Source organism: Pygocentrus nattereri, chromosome 15 (assembly GCF_015220715.1).
Source record: "Pygocentrus nattereri isolate fPygNat1 chromosome 15, fPygNat1.pri, whole genome shotgun sequence".
Lineage (NCBI taxonomy): Eukaryota > Metazoa > Chordata > Actinopteri > Characiformes > Serrasalmidae > Pygocentrus > Pygocentrus nattereri.
The window spans coordinates 18527167-18542958 of record NC_051225.1 but is presented as its reverse complement, the minus strand read 5'-3'; the positions used below and the strand labels follow the sequence as shown (position 1 = coordinate 18542958).

The 15792-nt window shown below is 39.8% G+C and overlaps 1 protein-coding gene across 2 annotated transcripts in view; it reads right to left on the bottom strand.

Moving 5' to 3' along the window:
- Nucleotides 1–14993, bottom strand: part of kcnh1b (potassium voltage-gated channel, subfamily H (eag-related), member 1b) — a 48650-nt gene extending 33657 nt beyond the window's left edge. Inside the window, exons 1-8 of one of the 2 annotated variants that reach the window (XM_037545097.1) lie at nucleotides 14718–14993; nucleotides 14231–14257; nucleotides 13405–13528; nucleotides 13050–13156; nucleotides 12829–12957; nucleotides 10502–10620; nucleotides 9397–9789; nucleotides 3321–3750 (exon numbers count right to left, since the gene is read on the bottom strand). In XM_037545097.1, coding sequence (XP_037400994.1) covers nucleotides 3321–3750; nucleotides 9397–9789; nucleotides 10502–10620; nucleotides 12829–12957; nucleotides 13050–13156; nucleotides 13405–13528; nucleotides 14231–14257; nucleotides 14718–14790 — 1402 coding nt within the window. In that variant the 5' untranslated portion in view covers nucleotides 14791–14993. The remainder of the gene's footprint in view (nucleotides 1–3320; nucleotides 3751–9396; nucleotides 9790–10501; nucleotides 10621–12828; nucleotides 12958–13049; nucleotides 13157–13404; nucleotides 13529–14230; nucleotides 14258–14717) is intronic. The other variant, XM_017683778.2, reaches the window with a different exon arrangement.
- Between the last annotated feature and the right edge of the window lie 799 nt (nucleotides 14994–15792).

Genomic DNA, 15792 nt, shown 5'->3' with positions numbered 1-15792 from the left:
CCAGCCAAGAGACAGACTACCAGCAGCCTTTATATCCAAGACAATCCCTACTTAACACACACATAAAGATACATCATACACATCTGTCAAAGGAAAATATTCAAAAGCCAAATGGAGGCTCCAGAAAAAGTATGAAAACCTGCATATGTTTGCATACTAACACACTGAACTAACACACATAAATGCACTTGCACACATTGCATGACTAAGCTGTCTATGTGTGTGTGGCACAAGGGATGACAGACTGAGCCCCTGCCTGCTGTCTTTGCAGCACAGCAGTGGTGTAACAGCATGATCCTCTGTCTTCCTGTCAGTCTCCCCTACCCTCCTGCCTGCCCACATCATTGTCAGCCCCAGGTCGACACACACAGCGCACCACAACCACCCAAAGGTACCAACCAAGCCAACATAATCAAATACACATATATTTGGAAATTTGGTATTAATCACATGCATTCCCTACATCACACCCATACATTTAAACAAAGTTTTGAATGCATATTCACACAGAAAATCTAACGTTCTCTAACCTTATAAAAGACTAGCCTAGAATGTCCAGTCTTATCTGCAAAGTGGCTGTGGACTTTCATTCCAGCAAATCAGGAGCACTGGTCAATTGTTTAAAGAGTGAAACTAATTGGATAAATAAGTAAAATGAGGCAAACTGTGTAAAATTTTGACCAAATCATTGCTTGTATGTCCAATTGATTCCTCCACTGAGATAAAAGTGCAGTTACATCGCCATATAAGCATAATATTTATGTCTAAAATAGGTCTGTCACAAAGATTTTAGCTAAAGACTCATTTCCATATAAATAATAGCAATTAACAATTAGATTGTCTTTTATTTGTTGTATGTAACTATTAAATTAGAAACCTAATGTAGTCATATTGGCTAATTAGCTTTTTTGCTTCCTAACTGATGATGTGTAGTAGCTCCTAAATGAAGACAGGCACAGCTCAAATACGCTAATTTTATGCACTGCTGCCCTCTAAAAGTCATAAATTAGAGCTTATGTTGTTTTTGGAAGACCCATCATGTGTCTCAATAAACGTGTTGTCTACTTTCTTTCATTTACATGCACTTGTCTCAGCGCAGTGAATAAAAATGCACCCAATTTATAATCTAGCTTGTGACATAAACATGTGATTGTGCAAGCTAGCAAATTTTATTGGGTTAAATCATTGCATGGGTTAAATAACTGTAATCAGGCCTGGGCTGAGAATCATATCAAAACACCAAGTAGGCTTTATAACCTGCAGAATATTCATAGCCAGTCCAACAAATTCAGCCTCAGTATCACTTCTTCTCTGTGACGCTGAATTGTAGGTTGCAGAAAAGAGAGTAATTTCATCGTAAGGACAGTGCTTGTAATCTCACAAAAAGTGGAAAGAAATACTCTTGAAACTAGAACCAATTATGCAATCTATCATGGCTGCTCCCTCGGCTTGTGTTGGGACAGAATGCAATCTAGATCACCACAGGGCTCTATATAAAGGCAATGTTCCACAAAGACCCTTGCAGAAAGTGTGTTAATAATGTCCCTTGTACAGAGATACACCTGCTGTACTGTGCTGTATCAGGAGAATGCTTCTGTGCCCAGAACACGCAGAAAGGTACAAAGACTGCAGAGTGTCTTTGAAAGTTGGTGCAGCCTCTTTACTTCAGGACAACAGATTTGAAATGAAGCAATGACTGTAGAGAAGAACATTAGGTTTAATTTGAGGGTATTTGAATCTATACTTGAGGCACCACTTAGGAACCACAGCCCTTTTATCCATATTTCTATGATTTTTAGAGCATTATATGTAATAAGACAAATTAACATGGTTTATTAGCATCTGTAATGGTCGGTAATGAAGCCATTTTTATTTCTTGCTTACTTCAGCTGCTGAGATCATGCAGGTATACTCTTGTCTTAAAGCTACTTTTTGATATTTATGTATATTTATGTTATATTCATGGTTAGCACTTTTGATCTGTTTTTACAGTTTTTTTTTAAAAACTGAAAGTATTCTTCAGTCATCCATTACATGTGGTCTGCCAGGTCCTTTTCCATAGTTAAGATAACCGAAAATCCGATTCCGACACATCTCAAGTTTTGAGTTTGTCATTGGTTCATTTTTTCAACCTCATAATGGCTTTACTATCACCAGAGGTATAAGTAACAAATTGTACTTATTGTCATTACTGTAATTGACTACACTTTTCCGTAACAGTACTTTTTGGAGTAGAATTAAATTATAGTACTTTTACTCTTACTTGAGTTCATTTTTAATGAAATACTTTTAGAGTAAAAATAAATTATGAGTGTATCAGCTCCATCCATCCATCCATCCATACATATTCTAAGACGCTTCTCCGTCAGTGTCGCGGGGGGGGTGCTGGAGCCTATCCCAGCAGTCTTCGGGCGGAAGGCAGGATAGTGTATCAGCTCAGAAACCAATAATACCGAAGCGTGGTTAAATTTAAAAAACTCACCAATCAAAAAAGAGCAGCTTCTGCAGGAAAAGACTACAGAGAGGTCCAGTTCAGTGGGGAGACAGAGAACTGAACCAGCACACACGAGGAACAGACCACGTCCAAAGGGTCATCTGTATTCATTTTCACACAAACTAAACGGCCAAACCTGCCGAGATCTCCGGTCTCACAGCTCGACTCCAGCCTGAGGCAGCATTAGCCGAGCTAGCTGATCTGAGCTAAACTGGTACCATGTTTACGGGTTTCTTCTTTCTTTTATAATGATTCTGTTGATTAAACTTGAAATTTGCTGTATATATTTTTTTTACAAGTGTCTTTCAGCTGCTTTAGTGAACAGGTGTCGCCCACAGCCTGCAGTTTACCGTTTTTGTAGCCTAGCATAGCTGCTGTTAAGAGTTAAATGGTTGCGAACAGCTGTGAGACAAGAAATCTACTCTAATACAACCTCTTCTTAAACTATGGACAGTGATTCCCTTGCACTGTCAACTGGCCTGATCTATTTTTATTCACTATTACTTTTACTTATACTTGAGTAAAGTATCATTACAGTAACAGTACTTGTTCTTGAGTAGGGATTTTCAGTACTCGTTACACCCCTGACTATCACTGACACTACGACACACTAACATAATATCAATTGTCATTATTCTCTCATCGGTTACTGCTGAGGAGGACTGGGATTTTAGCTTTGAGTGAGCTGGATGAGCTCCAGCTCAAACTGATTTCCTATGTGAAGTGACATTGAATTCTATTCTTATTCTCATACAAACTGCTTGCTGTTATTGGATTATTGGAAAAGCATTATTCAGAAGTGCTCTTATTCAAGAGTCTTACTCACATCCGATCATCATCATGGCCACGGCAAAGATCTTCTCTCCATCTGTGGTGGGGGCAATGTTTCCGAAGCCGATGCTAGTAAGGCTGGTCATTGTGAAGTAAAGCGAAGTGATGTAGACTGAGTCCTTGCTGGGGCCCCCCTCCCATCTGCCTGTGCCACTTGCATTGAAGCGATATGGTGTACCCACTGCTTCACCAAGCAGATACAGCCAGCTGTCAGTGCGCACCATGTTGGCTTCCTCGTCGATGACCTCGTAGTCGCCGATGCTGTACCAGATACAAGCCAGCCAGTGGGCAGCCAGGCCAAACACACAAACGAGTAAGACCAGCACAGCAGCCCCATACTCAATATAGTGGTCCAGCTTCCTCGCCACACGTCCCAGTCGCAGTAACCGCACCACCTTCAGAGAGCTGAAGAGACTGCTGATCCCCTGCACATCCAAAACAGTTACAGAAATGAGAGGGGAAATGACCCAAAAGAAATGACCTATCCTCAGTTATATGTTTGTGTCATGATACCTAGTTAAAGCTTCTTGGATCTAAACACAATTACTACATTTCATAATTGTTTATGTATCTTATTTGACACCACAACAGTTGGGGTAAGTATGATGGCATTAGATCAGGCTTATACTTATGCTGGAATTGAGACAGTGTGGGAAAGATAGGTCTACTTTGTGTGTCAAATTGTCATTACAATTATAAAATCAGTTGCCATATGATCATTTAGACTAAGTGGTGATGTAATTAATATGGATGACAATGACCTAATTCCTTCTAAACTGTTAATGCCTTTTTCTTTCACAAATAAGTGTAACACAAACCCAAGGCAGTCTGCTTGCACTCCTAGCTTCCAACATCACAGCCCTCTTGTAAATAAAGCACCTCCTTCACTGAAATGTATTGACTAAAAGTTAAACAAATTGTGCAAAAACCCTGAAGCAGCTTCTTCTCTGGTGCAATTCTTTTGTCCTCTTTTATCCACACACACATATAATGACAGCCAACATGCAGGCTTGGGCTAAGCTTTGTTAGCTTGCTCACAGCACAGCAGTAGACTGAACAGGTTGGATAACCTTTGTTGACAAGTCCAGCAAAGGCAGTGGCCTCCAAGGCTTGGTGGGAGAGGACTGTGTAAGCACCATAATCTCCTGCTACACCACTCACACTACTACTGACACTAATACAATACACAGACAGATTTGCAAGGCTGGAGAATAAAGCACATCATTTGCACTGTCACAGAAGGAATTCAGTCGATCTTAATTTTTACTGAGGATCATAGTACAATTCAGCAACACTGATGATGTTAGAGCAGAAACGGAGTCTCCTTGTCTATTTAGTTAAAAAATGCTGATGTGGTGAACGGTACAGATTTAGTAATGCACAAATGGTACAACTCTCAACATATAGAATTCAATTCTTTAAGTACTGTGAAACTGTAGGCAGTGTCAACTGGATTAATGTTTACTAGAGCAGACATTTGGTTGGAGCGCTGATGCAAAATTAAGAATATTAGTGATGCATCCATGGTGTCATCAGATACTGTTATGAAACCACCAAAGAATGCAAAGATACAGAGGGACACAGCTGAGGAAAGCATTCAGCTTCATGATTCTTCAAATTTCACTTTAACCATAGACTCTCCACAACCTGTCTAACCACTCCAGCTGGGAACCTCATGCTGCATCTACTTAAGCCACAGAAAGCAGATTAAAGCCAGAACGAGATTCTCTCCTTCCAGCATTCAACATGACCCTTGTGGAAATGGCTCTATTATTGTTCAGTTTGACCTCAGATTGTTCAGCTATTGCACTGCCTAAAACAAGAGGAGATACACATTCACCAAGAACTTATTCTTTGGTGTATAATACATAGCCTATGATAATTACTCCAGCTACTTTTCTTAAGGAGAGAGCAATTCATCCAATAGATATTGCCTCTAACCACAAAGACAGGATGCTTTGAATATGCGCACCACTTCTAAAAGGGCTCATGTTAGATCTTTCAAAATCAAGTGTTTAAAGGGGCTTAGGGACAGTGCATTTCTGCACGTTATCTCTGGAAACAGCTTGGTTGTGAATGTGCTACAGTTCCCTCGGATGGATCAAAATCTGCAGTCACCATACAAAAAACCCAAATTAAAAGTTAGTCTTCCCAATTTGGAACATTAATCTGTGAAGACTCCCACAGCCTATATTGATGCTCAGAGAGCGCTGAGAGTATTGGCTCTTGAACAAATCTGGCTGTAGTACATCAACACAGCATTGTGGCTGACTTTTAAAGGCACACATAAACCATTGGTGCTGGTGGCAGGGGTGCTGCCAAGGATTTTGGGCCTCGTGAAAAGATATCACAATGGGCCCTACAAGCCCATCCACCACAGGTCAAGCCAGTCGTGGGAACAGCAGCATAAACACTTAGCGCTAGCACATTAGCATTAGCTTACAGTAATATACACATTTTGACGCCCTCTTTAACAACATTGTAGTTCAAAGGCTCCAGTGATTTTCGAAAGAAAATTGCTCCTAGCACAAAATCACCTTTGGAACATTTTTAATTACCACAGGATGTGACAAATGCACTTTCCAAAAACTTCATTAATTTTTCTAAGAGAGAAATTCCTTGTAGAGTTCCTTATAGGGCAACAACATGATTTCACTGGTCTATTATGCCAGCTGATGAGTACTACAACACAGTAGAGCTGAACAGTGACCACCCACTTTTCAGCACCCCTGGTTCCAGAAGTTAAAATCTCATCATTTTTTTCCATAGATATTTGAAAAATCTCCACAGAACCAATCAGCTAGGAGATAAATCATGACATCACACAAATGAGATCAGAGAAAAAAGTAGTTTTGAAAAACCAACAGAAAGGAAAAGATACAAGACTGTCTACTTAATATGTTCAATGCCTGAAAGTATTTGTCTCTCACTTTTTTGCAAATTTGTCAGATTTAAATGTTTCAGATCACCCAACTAATTTCAAAATAAGAAAAAGACACACAAAAACAAAATGCAGCTTTTAAAAGATCATTCGATTTATTGTGGATAAAGATTTATTCAAAACCTATATTGCCCTTGTGAAAAAGTAATTGCTCATAAAACTAATAACTGGTTGTAACAACTGCAATCAAACGTTTGTGATAACTTGCGATGAATATTTTACATCACTGTGGAGGAATTTTTGCACTTTTTTTTGCAGAATTGTTTTAATTCAGCTACACTGGTAACAACATGACATTCCCATTTAACTTCCCATTTAAGGCCTTGCCACATTATCTCAATGGGATTCAAGTCAGGACTTTGACTTACCCAGTCCAGAACCTTGATTTTATTTCTTCTGAGCCTTGCTTGTGTGCTTGAGATCCTTGTCCTGCTACATAACCCAACTGCACTTGAGCTTTACATCACAAACGGATGGCTGAACATTCTGACAGACAGCAGAATTCATGGTTCCATCAGTTATGGCAAATTGTCCAGGTCCTGCAGAAGCAAAGCAGCTCAAGACCATCACACCATCATGTTTGACTGCTGGAATTAAGTTCTTATGGTGGAATGCAGTGTTAGCTTTATGCCAGATGTAATGGAACCCATGTGTTCTAAAAGCCCCAAAAATCTTATCATCTTATCTAGATGGTTTTTTTGGCAAATGCAAGACAGACCATGGTGTTCTGTTTGGTCATTTGCACCTTGCAACTCTCCCACAGATGCCCAGAGTCTTTCTTACTGTGGAATCATATACACTGAAATTATCTGAGGCAAGTGTGGCCAGCAATTGTTTAGATGCTCATCTGGGTTTATTTGAGACTTCTGGATGAGTTGTCAATGTACTCTTGGTAAAAATTTGGTAGGTTGGCCACTTGTGATAATTTCATTTCTTTAAGTTTGTTTGGTAACTATATTTGAATCTCTTTACAATGTGGCATCATGCGCTGCTTTTTGAGACCTTCTATCCTGCTTCACATCGCCACACAGGTTCTATTTAAGTGATGCTTTGATTCAACATGTCTGGCAATGATCATGCCTGGGTTTTACTATTGAAACTGAACCTAACAGTTAATTGAATTTGTTTAACTGGTTGAGCTAAGGGCATGGTTACTTTTTCACAAAGGGCTATGCAGGGCTGAACAGCATTCTTCCTTCCAATACAAGAAATCATCATTTAAAAACAGCATTTTGTGTGTACACAGTTTATCTCTGTCTAATATCGAAAGTAGTTTGATGATCTGAAACATTCCAGTGTGATAAACATGCAAAACAGATCAAACTGGAAAGGGCGCAATTACTTACATGTTTTTTTCTGCTAATTTTTGCATGTGTGTATTTTCTTTTTAGTATTTTTTGTAGATACTACTTATTTTGATTATTAGATTTTGTAAATAAGTAAATAAATTCCCAACTTTTCTACCATAACTTTGAATATAAATATTTATTTAATTAATTAAATATAAACATAAATATTAGTTTTTAATTTTAATATTACAGAATATGTATTCAGGGCATTCTTCTCTCTAAATGGTTTCATATATTTTGAAGCAAGACATTGTGGCAAAATCTGTGTGGATTTCACGTTATTTATCCATAAAAAGCCTCCACAGTCCTGTTCTTTATACTAACTCAGTTCAGCTGCCCCCACACAAACTACACTCTGATTCTCCTCTGTAGCCCTAAATAAACTCATCACACTGTATCTGACAGGGACACGGTGCTGCTGGTGCTCCTCGCTGACAGAGGCCGCTTTGCTTTGTGATTTTCTGGCGCCAAACCACTGTTTGAACCCTTATGGTAACAGTGACATCTCTGATTGGTGGAGCTCGCTTTAGGATCTCCTAGCCCATGCTAAATCTATGCTGGCTAGATAAGATATAATGGGTAAAAATCTAAATCCCTACGGCAATCACGGGATTTCTGCTTCCAGAACCAGTTCTAGGCTGTTCGTAGGGCTGGTTCGTTGGTAAAGGTATGGGGTTGGGGAGACAGGAATGAAGCTGTATCTGCTTGGCCTGGCACCCGACAGGAGCAACTGATTTAGTATGAATAGCTGGCTAAAGGTTTGCCTACATTGACTGAATGTCAGTCAGCGAAATGTAAGCACTCTGAATTTTCTGTGAAGGCATTTTGTAACTAATGTAGGGGAGAAAAGCAGTCTATTCCAGTATGGACTAAGCTAACGGGTTATTTCCAGCCCGTTCTTTGTGAGAAAAAAAATGTGACATACGTTCGCCCTTTCTTTTCTCTCTGTCTGTACTTTTTCAAAGCCAGATTTTCTTCTGCTCCACCGCTAGTTTTATAAGTACATTATAAAGAAAATATTCTATTAGTGAATATTTACAATTTAATATTGAAAAAACGTACCTAATATTTTAATAACTTTTAGGGTCGCTGTCATATCCAGGCCTTTAGAATCATCCTAATCACCCCCCACCCCCATACGGCACCCCAGACTTGCGGCTGCTGTATGGCCTGGCTTTAAGGCCTTAGGCAGAGTGAAGCTGATTTAAAGCCGACTCATCTGTAGGATGCTTGTGTCACAGGACTGGTAGCCATCTCACATCTCACAGACGCGCTGTGCTGATCACAGAAATATGTGATAGTGTTAAGTAATTGATGTGTCAGCCATCTGAGACCTCAGGGCCTGTCTGTCTGTGTAAATCTCTGACAGAGAACTATATGATTCAGCAACATGCAATAACTGCCACCTTTACTCATCTAGATCCAAAACTATTTGCTGTGCTGGGGTAAACTGTTCAGAACTGCTGTTATTGTACAAAAAATAGCCAAAGGCACTGACTCCTAATTTAACATCAAAACAGTTTAAGCAATGACAGATCTGTGTGCTGATATGGTCACTTCTAAAAGTTAAAAATGCAGCATCAAAATCAAAAAGTTCTACATTCTGAACGGATCCTCTGAATCACCCAAATTCGCTATATGCCGAACAGCATCCAGACATCCCTTCTAATTAGCAAGTTCAGCCACCTTAAAGAACACCCACTGTTGACACAAGTAATTTGTGTTGTGCAAAAAAGCCATAAGAATGGCAAAATCTCCTTAGTTTTCACAAAATAACTCACTTCATCAACATTCTCAAAAGCATTGATGACGTCGTAGGGTAGGCAGGAGAGCAGGTCGATGACGAACCAGGTTTTCACATAGTTCATACGGATTAGTTTTGGGTCCGAGATAACCTCCCCAGCAGGCCCAACAAATGTTGTGTGGAAATTCAGCACAATGTCCACCAGGAAAATCACATCTACAATACTGTCCACCACCAGCCAGGTAACATTGTTCTGCTTGGTCTTGAAAGAGACGTTATAGGGCACCATAATGGCCGTGTAGAAGGTAAGGATGAGGATCACCCAATCCCAGGTGGTTTTGAAGGTGCAGTAATGCAGGATAATATGGGGTGGGGTCTTGGGCGTCTCTTGTTTGTACTGGGGGAGAATGTCTGAACCAAGTTGTAATACCTGGGAAGTAAAGGGATGGGGAAAAAGACTTATGACAGGGGTAAACAAGAGCAAATGTTTATTAGTATATGTTTATATGTTTATAAGTACACCAGGCTTTACATAACTGAAATAAAGGGCTATATATATATATATATATATATATATATATATATATATATATATATATATAAATAATCAGTACTTTTTTCAGCGTAGAAGTACTAGTAAAGCTCAAAAAGTAGGGGCTAAGAAAGGGGGCCAAAAAGCAGTTCAGCTTCCGAAAGAAAAAAACAAAACAAAACTGTGCTTTATCACATGTCACAAGTACAGGAAGCAATAACATCTTATCAAATCATCAAAACAGTTATCAGCTATTATACTGGTTTCTTAGAAACAGGATGTGTTTAAAGATGTTGGGGGTAGGATATATTAAAAGCTCAAATTTGAAAATATGAAAATATGGTGGTTTTGCAGGTAATTCTCAGTGTACCACTTATGCCACGCTGCCAGGTAAACTGGGGGACTGACTTGAAGAACCCAGAACCTATTCATATGAAGCAGCTGCCTCAAATGTGGGGAGATTTATCTGGAGAAAGCAGAAGGGCTTTGGGGATTGGAGCACACACTCAACTTCTCTTGGTCAGAAGTACTTAGGGACAGAGAATGAGACTGTTCCCTTTGATGAAAGCTGAGCGCACACACACACAACACACACACACACACACTTTACCTCAGCCAAACGGGAGTGTTTATGGACGTTCTCGCCCTTATGGACAGTGGGAGCCAGCTGTTGAAGGACACCACGGCTACTTGTCAAAGCACGTGTCAGACGGGCAAACTTACCCCAACCTGCGGGAAAAGTAAAGGGAAAAGGTGTGTAATAAAAATGTGCCCATTTAATTGAAAACATTACAAAATTAGATTTTTTGAGATATTTAATATTTTTATCTCGTCAACATTATTTATTTTTGTACATTTCTGTAATATGGTAATGGCCTGCAACACATTCCAAAAATGTTGGGATGGGGCAATGTATGACTGGCAACTCTGTGAAATGATCAACACCTCTTCTGAAACTATACAGGTAAACAGTCAAATAGTTCACAGGTGATGCTATCATGACTGGGCATAAAGGGAGCATTCATGAAAGGCTCAGTTGTCTACGAGCAAGGGTGGGTTGAGGTTTGTCATTTTGTGAAAAACTGCAAATAATTGGGCAAATAGGTTTAAGAACGGTTTAAGAAGAATGCACAACTGCAAAGAATTTAGGGATTTCAATATATACTGTCCATAAGATTCTGAGAAACTGGAGACATTTGTGCGCACAAAGGGCAAGGCCAGAAAACAATATTGAATGTCAGTGACCTTCAACCCCTCAGATGACACTGCTTTAAAAACAGACATGTGTCTGTAATGAATGTAACCTCATGGGTTTGGAAATACTTCAGAATACCCTTGTCAGTAAAATAATTTGTTGCTACATCTGCAAATGCAAGTTAAGATTCTACTACACAAAGCAAACATCCAGAAATGGTGCTGAATGCTTATTTTTCTCCAGGCTAACAAGGAAAAGAACTATCCTGATTGTTACCAATGCATATTGCAGAAAACATCTGTCGTGGTATGTGTTAGTGCCAATGGCATGGGTTATTATTTTGGAGATATAAGGTTTCATTTAGTATTTTGCAGTTGGAGATAAGAGGTGTCATTTACACAATATCTTTTTCAGGGATGTTGCCATTTGAAAGACTTTCTGCATGTGTTACAGCTGCCTTTAAAACTATGAGGGGAATTATGGAGTGCAATATATAATAACAGTGACCCCAAACTGTTGAGTGTCATCACGCAATGATGGTAAAAATTCCACTTTTACAACAACAAATATATGTCCTTAGCTCCCAAATAATTACTGAAGATTGATGTAACACAGTGGTAAACATGTCCCTATTCCAGCTTTTTTTGGAACATGCTGCAGACATCAAATTTAGAACAAGCATACACTATACAGACATAATATGACCACATCCTGGTTTCTATGTTTATTGTCCATTTTATCAGCTCCACTTACTATATAGGTGCACGTTGTAGTTCTACAATTACAGACTGTATTCCATCTGTTTCTCTGCATACTTTATTAGCTCCCTTTTACCCTGTTCTTAAGTGGTCAGGACCCCCATGGACCCTCACAGAACAGGTACTATTTGGGTAGTGGATCGTTCTCTGTGTGTGTTGTGCTGGTCTGAGTGGATCAGACACAGCAGTGCTGCTGGAGTTTTTAAACACCTCAGTGTCACTGCTGGACTGAGAATAGTCCACCAACCAAAAATATCCAGCCAGCAGCGTCCTGTGACCACACACTGACATACCACCACCCATGTCAGTGTTAATGCAGTGCTGAGAATGATCAACCACCCAAATTGTACCTGCTCTGTGAGGGTCCATGGGGTCCTGACCACTGAAGAACAGGGTAAAAGGGGGCTAACAGAGTATGTAGATAAACCGGTGGACTAAAGTCTGTAACTGCAGAACTACAAAGTGCACTTACATAGTAAGTGGAGCAGATAAAATGGACAATGAGCGTAGAAACAAGGAGGACATGCACAAAGGACCTTGGTCTCCCAGCTGGGGAGACGAACCCAGGCCCTCCTTGCTGTGAGGCAACAATGCTAAATTGGTTTGTGAAACAATATTATTTATAACCAATGACTATACATAACCATTTACATGTCTAAAATGAAAACCATTAACAGCAAATTGTTGTTACCGCTGTTATTAACTGCATGACTATTTAAAAGAAAAGAACCCAGTATAATTATGTCTGATCAGAATCTATTAGTTTTGACAAATGACCTGATTTCTTTCAAAACATATTTGGAGAGCTGATTCACTCTTTTATGGCGTTTCAAAGACCTGCCATCTTCTAGCTAACAAAAAACAATGAACTATTTACAGGAAAAGCACTACGTTTCCACCATTCTCAAAGGCCTTTTACTATCAAATTCATTCTCAGTATCTCAGTATGTCACATGCCAGGCTATGATATGTCCCTTCACAAACCTTTAGATGAATCATCTTCAATGGGCTGCTTAAATGCGGTGATGTCGTTGAAGGTGCACAGGAAAAGCACTACTTTGTCCTGCTCATTACGGATGGGGGCGATCTTGACAAAAAACCACACAGGCATTCCTGTTTGGGGTCAGGTCAGTAGAACTTTATAAGTAACATCACACTGCTTACACAGGTGTCCCATACTTAAATGCTACAGCCCTTTTACTTACGGTTCTTTTTATACATGAGAATTTCAAAAGAATTCATTTCGTAGTTCTCAAAGGTCTGCCGTACTTTCTCACATGTCTCCTTGTCAGTGAGTTCACCATACATGAAGCTGAGAAAGAAAAAATAGGAACTTATGATGCAGTACATTTATGCCATGAAAACACAATCCTGCTATGTTTGCAGTGTCATTCTTGTAGTGCGTGTAGGATGCAATGCCAGAGTGACATTGAAACACATAGCTTTACTCAAGCAGTACACTTTTAAATGTGTTGGGAAAATGTACATCTAGTCTATTCATTTAATTATTTATTTCCTTAGTGTGTGAGTGGGATCTAGAAAGACGAAAAGGTTTAGAACCTGCAGGCGCTGCTCTTCTGCATGACTTCAGCTCGATGGTATCCTGAGAGCTTGCAGAATCCATCATTACTGTAGACAATGGGCCAGTCCACAATCTGGGCATTTCCCAAAACAAAATTGGTGTCTGGTGAGAAATAACAAAAGAGTTAGCTGTGTGTGAGGTCTAAAGGATTCAGAGTCCTCAAATAAGAAACTACCAGACTGCTATGGCCTAAAAATACACAGAGCAGTTTTAACAGACCAACATTATAATAGTCTTAGACTGGCAAAATTTCAAATCCTCTCTACCCATACTAGTCCTAGTCCAATGTCCAATTTACAGGTCCAATTTTCTAAACTTCCTGGTGTGCTGACCTGGGTAAATAAAATATAAAAGCCTTATTTTTAAGAATCTTTCCTGATCCTGCTAATTAAAGCCTGAGGTCACTTACTTAAGACAGCATCCACAGAATCTCAGGCATGGTATCAGTGCTGCTGCTCTAAACCTCATTCATTTTTCACATAGACAAATTTTAGGGTACATTGATACTGAAATACTGAGAATTATTCATTCAGGTAAGATTGCTAAAGAAATGCCTTTCAGAACACAATTTAAATTATACCATTCGCTAAAACGTCCTTTGCTTTGTTTTGGATAAAACAGACAGGAAAATGTGTGACACGGTTAAAAATGAATGAAGGGGTGAGAAAAGTGACTTCAACTGGCACTAACTAAATCTACACACTAGACAAGTTCTCACAAAAGCGTTTATACGTGAACAGAGAAGCCACAACAGGAACGGATGACTGGGATGGGGAACGCAAGGGAAACTTCAGAGCATTATACCTGTCTGCCTATGAGATAATGTCCAAACTGAAAAGTTGAAAAGAAATATGGTTAAAGCAATTAAGGGGACACACAGTTTCAAGTAGAGAAAACAATGGAAGACTGTGACAACTAACCCAAGAAACCTGAAGCGCTTCTAGCTTTTGGTGGTCTACACGGAGAATCCGCTAGCTCGACCAGGCTAGTGGTCTTCAGCCGCAGTTAATTAGGCTAAAGACATGTATCCTACCCAGCTGTTGAAAGTGCAGCTATATCGTGTAAGAGGCTATGTCGTTTAAGAACACCCTGCGTTAACCGGTTCAGGAAAAAGCAGAGCCATCAGAGAGAATGAGCATAAACAACATGATGGAGAAATGCTAAATGAATCGGAACTCTGATGTCAGGATATTGTTATTTCTACATTCCATATCGTGGTAAAAAGATAACTGGTGGAGGAAAATATCATCGTATCCACGCATATGTAAAATAAACGGCTACGCTTCCTTACCGTTGGACCTTCTGACAATGTTCTCAAGAAAAGTATTCTGAGGGGCCACAAGTCCTCTACGTCCCCCTGCCATCCCGGATCCTCATTCAGTGAGGATGAGATGGACTCTGTAGGATAGAGATTTTAAGTATCCGCAAGACGACAGCCAACTCCCTCTTTGAAGTCTACATGGTTACAGATGCTGTGAAAACTGAGAGGCAAGGCTGTGAGCATCATGTGCTTTGAACACCCTCCATCCCGGAGCTCCCCTTGCACGCACGCATGGCTGAGACAGACCCTGGAAAAGCCTCCAGTGTAAATTTACTGGTCCATGTCGGTGCCACCCACTTCAAGTGTGTAATCGCTCACAGCGACATGACTCCTCCACCTACTGGCTGTCGAAGGAATTCCACCATCGACAGAAACATTCAAGAAATTCACTTCAGGACAGTGGAGGATTTTAGGAGCTACTTTAAAAGGGGCGTTCGTGTATACCGATATGTTCCCGCGCTATGTTTTAATTATTTTACAAGAGCAAGACAAGAGAAGGATTTGCACAACACGCCCGTATGCAGGCACGCACACATTGCTGTGACGCTCGTCAAGGAAAAAAATCCTATCCTGTATTATAGAGTATTCAACTGTGCTTCAATCGTGCTTGTGTATATTTGAGGTTTGATAGTATTTTTCAGTGTAGCAGTGTTTTGGCCCCATCTGCTGGATGTAGCTAATTAGTACATCTAGGGAATGTCGAGTTCACGGACATTGTAAAACTAATAAGTTTAAGACAAAAATATGCGTACAAAATAAATACACCCCCGACACAAACACTTCAAGAATTTAAAGGAGCTGAACAAAGGACAATCTGATGTCACTATAGAGCGTTATCATTTTATGTGTGAACAGATGTCTAACGACAACATTTATCTAATGACACATTAATTATACGCGAGTGGACCGAGCCACTCTGCTAGGCGCAAAAATAAAATAATAGTTTTTTTCAAGAATTTTAAACATGAACTCGTATTATAGTATCACCGATGACTGGTTTGAACGCATAAACAACTCTGGCGCACGTAAGAGGCGCGCTTTGACT